General features: G+C 43.2%; 1 protein-coding gene across 2 annotated transcripts in view; it reads left to right on the forward strand.

The window, feature by feature from the left end:
* The window catches only part of LOC101847621 (retinoic acid receptor RXR), a 42034-nt gene that overhangs the window by 16073 nt on the left and 21369 nt on the right, over positions 1-4592 (forward strand). For both annotated transcript variants that reach the window (XM_005110753.3, XM_005110754.3), the window contains exon 2: positions 2409-2784. In XM_005110753.3, coding sequence (XP_005110810.1) covers positions 2409-2784 — 376 coding nt within the window. The remainder of the gene's footprint in view (positions 1-2408; positions 2785-4592) is intronic.

Genomic DNA, 4592 nt, shown 5'->3' on the forward strand with positions numbered 1-4592 from the left:
TCTCTCTCTCTCCCTCTCCCCCTCCCCCTTTTCTCCCTCCCTCTACCTGCGATCGATAAAAACCCTCTTTCAACCAGGAACTCCGTCAGCTGGAGGAATACCCGCCCCTTTTCGTTGCCCTATCAACCTTGCGTCATTACCATTTTATTCTTTTTTTTTTCCAACGGTTTCGTTCATTGTACGTCTACGGCTATTCTCGGGACGATCTTTTGTCCTGATCGTATGGGGGAAAACCGCTTTAAATACGTCATGATGGAGTGGAAAAAAGCATCTGTCTGAATTATAATTCTTGTCTCCCTGGGAGGTGAAAGGAAGTTCCATGGGAGGTGAAAGGAAGTTTGTATCATCTTGAATGTGATGAATGTCAATGTAGTCTGTCACAAATTATGGACTATCTTCATTTTCTATTAAACTCGATTTTTGTTTCACTTGTAAAGCAGGGCCTAATATGTTTCTTACTGAATTGTGTTATTTACAATTCGACGGATGAGAAAGCATGAAGTCGTGTCAACATTGTATTGTATATGAGCTGAAGTGGTCTTAGATAGTTAATTAAACAATTTACCGGTTGTTAGTTTTAAGTTTCTCCCCAATAAAAATAGGCTTCCTGGGAGAGATTGTCCATCTGTTTCCTGGCACCATTGATGCGGTTGACAAGAAAATAGCAAAAGGTGTAAGTTCAAACCAGCTTTTGATCATTGACAACTCTCTCGTTATGTAATAAATATATGTACATGTAGCAGTTGGCGGGGAAGAGAAGTTCAATTTTAATTTATGGTTTCAACATGAATTGTGCAGGAGGTTGGTATTGCTCTCTGGTGGGCAATTTTACACTTTTGGTGGGTATTGGGCCCCCCGGATAGTGACAGATGTTATTTTATGTAACATTTGAAATTACGGCACCGGTATAATGGAGGCGGCTGATAACAAACATTTCAGCCTCGTAAAAAGGTGACAAGTTGGTGCTTGCTATAAAGAGGTTGACGAGTAAGCACTGCTCTAGACTCGGTGGACGCCTGTTGTCGAGCATTTTTTACTCCTTCAAGCGGGTGGTAGAACACCACTGGAGGTCCTCACTTTCCCTCCGTTGTTTCTGGCTGTCTGTCTCTTTTTCCCAGCACTAAATGACAATTTTGTGTCCGTATGCTTCTCTTTACTCAAACAAAGATTACTTCATTAATAACATTAGATGCGAACAAGAGGCATTGTTTTCTTCAATGACATTCTGATTTTAAAAGATAAATAATTTCTTCATACTTCGCGCCATTTGTTTTCAAGCACTTCTTCCAATACATTAAATGCAAGAAAGGTAATTTTATATTCAAGACTTTGTGTGTGTGTTGTTGTTTTTTCAAAGCGTTTCTTCAATCATACTTCAACTTCAATGACATTACGTTACGTGAAAAAGGCGAGGTATTTTCTGGGTTGTAACGGTGAGAAAGCCACAGTTTCCAATTTTCCCCGGGCTTTGTTGTCACTGTGTCGGTAGTGCCGTGAAACATCTACCCAATGAATCAGACCTTGTTGTCACCGGTGTTTGTGGTTGGTCAACAGTGCTGTGGGCCTGTTCTGTGTACTCGGGCTGGTATGCTCAGGTGAAGGGAAAGATAACAGTACTGTTGTTTTTGGCTCTACTAAGGCTAGCACGAAGTTTTCACCTCTGAAAAGTACCGGCGTTTGTGGTGTAGTGGTTAGGCACTCCGCTGTCGCACGCAGGAGACCTGAGTTTGATTTCTGAGTGGGGAGAATTTTTTTTTTACTTGTATGTCGCGTCGGTCTTTTTGATATATTGTAAACCTCTCGGCCCTGGATGGCCCTGACAGCAGACAGGCAGGGCTGGAAGTTTGCCTTCTAAATGGTCTAAACTGAGTCAATCAGGGTGTTTAAAAAACCTCCAACCCAACACCAGCAGAACTCAGAAAGTTGCAGGCAGGGTTTACTTTTTTGTTTCCCGTTGTTGTGTCAATGTACTTCTCTTTATTTGTTTTGTTTATTCGAGGAAATAGATGCACGTTGACACAATAATGGACATTAGGTGCTGGGGGGAAAAAGACAGATAGACAAAAACAACGCATGGAAAGTAAAGAAGTAGGTCCTACCACTGGCGCCTTCCAACCTCTGGTGTGGTTTGCTTCTTCTTTCCTATCTAACATATATCGCCTCCTTTTTTGCGTTTGTTACTCTCTTGTAACACCTAATCTTCGACACTTATTTGACCTTATTGTGTTGTAAGTGCAGTAAAACTCTTACTAAAACTAATTGTGTTAATGTGCTTTTTTTTTTACTGTAACACACAAACAACCAACCAACCCAGCAAACAAACCGACGTGTTTTTTTGGGTTTTTTGGTTGTTGTTTTTTTACATCATGATGTCTTACACTTTTTGTTTCGTTTCCCTCTTTCGGCAGACACGCTAGACAACGGAGGCATGTCGGGAGGCATGCCCCCTCACATGGGCATGGGCATGGGCGGCCACGCGCCGCCGCCGGACATCAAGCCGGACATCTCCTCGCTCACCTCGCCCACCTCCACGCACGGCTACTACGGCTTCGGGGGCCCCGGTGGCAGCATGGCCTCGTCCACCCAGCCCTCCCCTGGCCCGCCCCAGATGCACTCCCCGGGCATGCACTCGCCGACCTCGTCCATGGGCTCGCCGCCCGCAATGTGCCTGAGCCCCTCGGGCCCCAGCCCGTCCCCCGGTTTGCCCCACTCGTCGCTGCACACCAAGCACATCTGCGCCATCTGCGGCGACCGCGCCTCGGGCAAGCACTATGGAGTCTACAGGTGAGAGGGAGGGGATAATGCTGCTGTCCTAAGGGAAAACGACGAATGGTCCTGCGCAGTTAGCGAGGCAAATTTTTCAGGAGAGGCAAAAACTGTTTTCACTTTATAACTCTTCTATTCTTCACTCTTTTAAGCTGTAATTCACCAGATATCTGATTGAGGTTTTCATAAAGCAGTTTCTAAAGTTTGAATGGTTTAGGTTAAAAAGTAACAAAGTTATTCGACATTCGTCGTTCTCCTTTACACTGTGCACCCTCAGATGAGCCTTGGGATGTGAGCGAAAACGACGAATGGTATGGTTCGTCGTTCTTCCTTACACTCCTGAGCGTTTATGGGGGTAGGCGATGGTCAGTTGTGACGCATTATTTACAGTAATGACTATGTACTGGTTATTACAAATAAAAATAAGACGTGTATACAAACTAGCTATTATACGTATAAAGTTAGGTGTTTGTTGTATCCCAACTGTAACTCGGAAAACGTCCTTCGTTTCCCTTCCTCGCTTGGTTAAATACTACACAGTCAGTATACTAAGCAGATGTGCACACATTTTCAACAGCTTGATTTTAAAATGTCTCATTCGGAACCAAAGTTTGGTCTCCATGATATCTCTCTATTGTATTCTCTTCAGAAGCGAGTTTTACTTTTATCTTTGCTAATTGCAAAATTTTCCCTGCACGACCAAAGGAATCAATGTCACAATGTCAATTATACGATCAGATCATTGCGAAGTAAAACTTTCACGTAAGAAATGTAACAATCTGACAAGACTGTATTACAAACGCTTTCGGGAGAGGTGATGCAACACTTTGTATTTAATAAAGGATTCAGTTGATCGGATCAGAAAACATACCACAAAGTAGAGATCGACAAGTACAGTTTTAATCTGCAAAACATTATTATACTCGATCGTAACGTCCATCAGTTCATAAAAAATCGTAAAGCAAGACTAAGTGTCCCCACAATACGTCCACTATTTAAGTTGGACAAAGAAATTAACTCTCATAACGCAGTGTCATTAATTGCTTGGTAATTCTATAATGATGTCGACCAGTGACACGTGCTAGACACATTGCGGCACTATAACCATCGTTGGGATTTGGGATGTCAAATGACGGGACAGCAAACTATCATGATGTTAGTCTGTGAACATCTGGCGGATACTAATAGGCAGTGCTAATGAATTTCTCCCTAAATAATTTTTTTGACCCTCCCATCCCCACCCCTTTCCCTCCTGTTCCCATCCGTTTTCCCCTCTCTCCCGCCTGCTCTTGTCAATTCACACCATCAGCATAAGCCTAATACGTGAAGACAGACAGAAAGACAAAGTGATACAATTTTATAAACCTGGTCGACGGTACTCCGGGGGGAGGGGTGGTGGTGTGTTTGTTTGCTAAAAAGGCCTAGTACGTTTGTACAGACGCAACAGTGACCAGTTTTCATTCGTCGCCCTTGCCGAATTTGCCCAACGGCAGAGACCAGGGGACAACGCCGAACAAACAGTAATCCTTGGCCGATCGACCATTCGTCGTTCTCCCTGACACTGAGCTCTGGCTCGGAGCTCGCCAGTGTAAGGGAAAACGACAAACTCTCAATTACGCAACAACGTATTAGGGTTAGACAAAAATTTTGACACCATCAGATGCAGAATTAAATATTCTATGAAATATATAAAAATAAAAAATCGAAAAATTTTTACCATTCGTCGTTTTCCCTTACGACGGCAGAATGGATCATGGAGTGGTCATGGGCTGTTTTTTTTTAAGTTTAAAAAAGAAAATTCGCTTGACTTCCTTTTTTTGTGGGGG

Source organism: Aplysia californica, unplaced genomic scaffold (genome assembly GCF_000002075.1).
Source record: "Aplysia californica isolate F4 #8 unplaced genomic scaffold, AplCal3.0 scaffold00940, whole genome shotgun sequence".
In the NCBI taxonomy this organism is placed as follows: Eukaryota; Metazoa; Mollusca; class Gastropoda; order Aplysiida; family Aplysiidae; genus Aplysia; species Aplysia californica.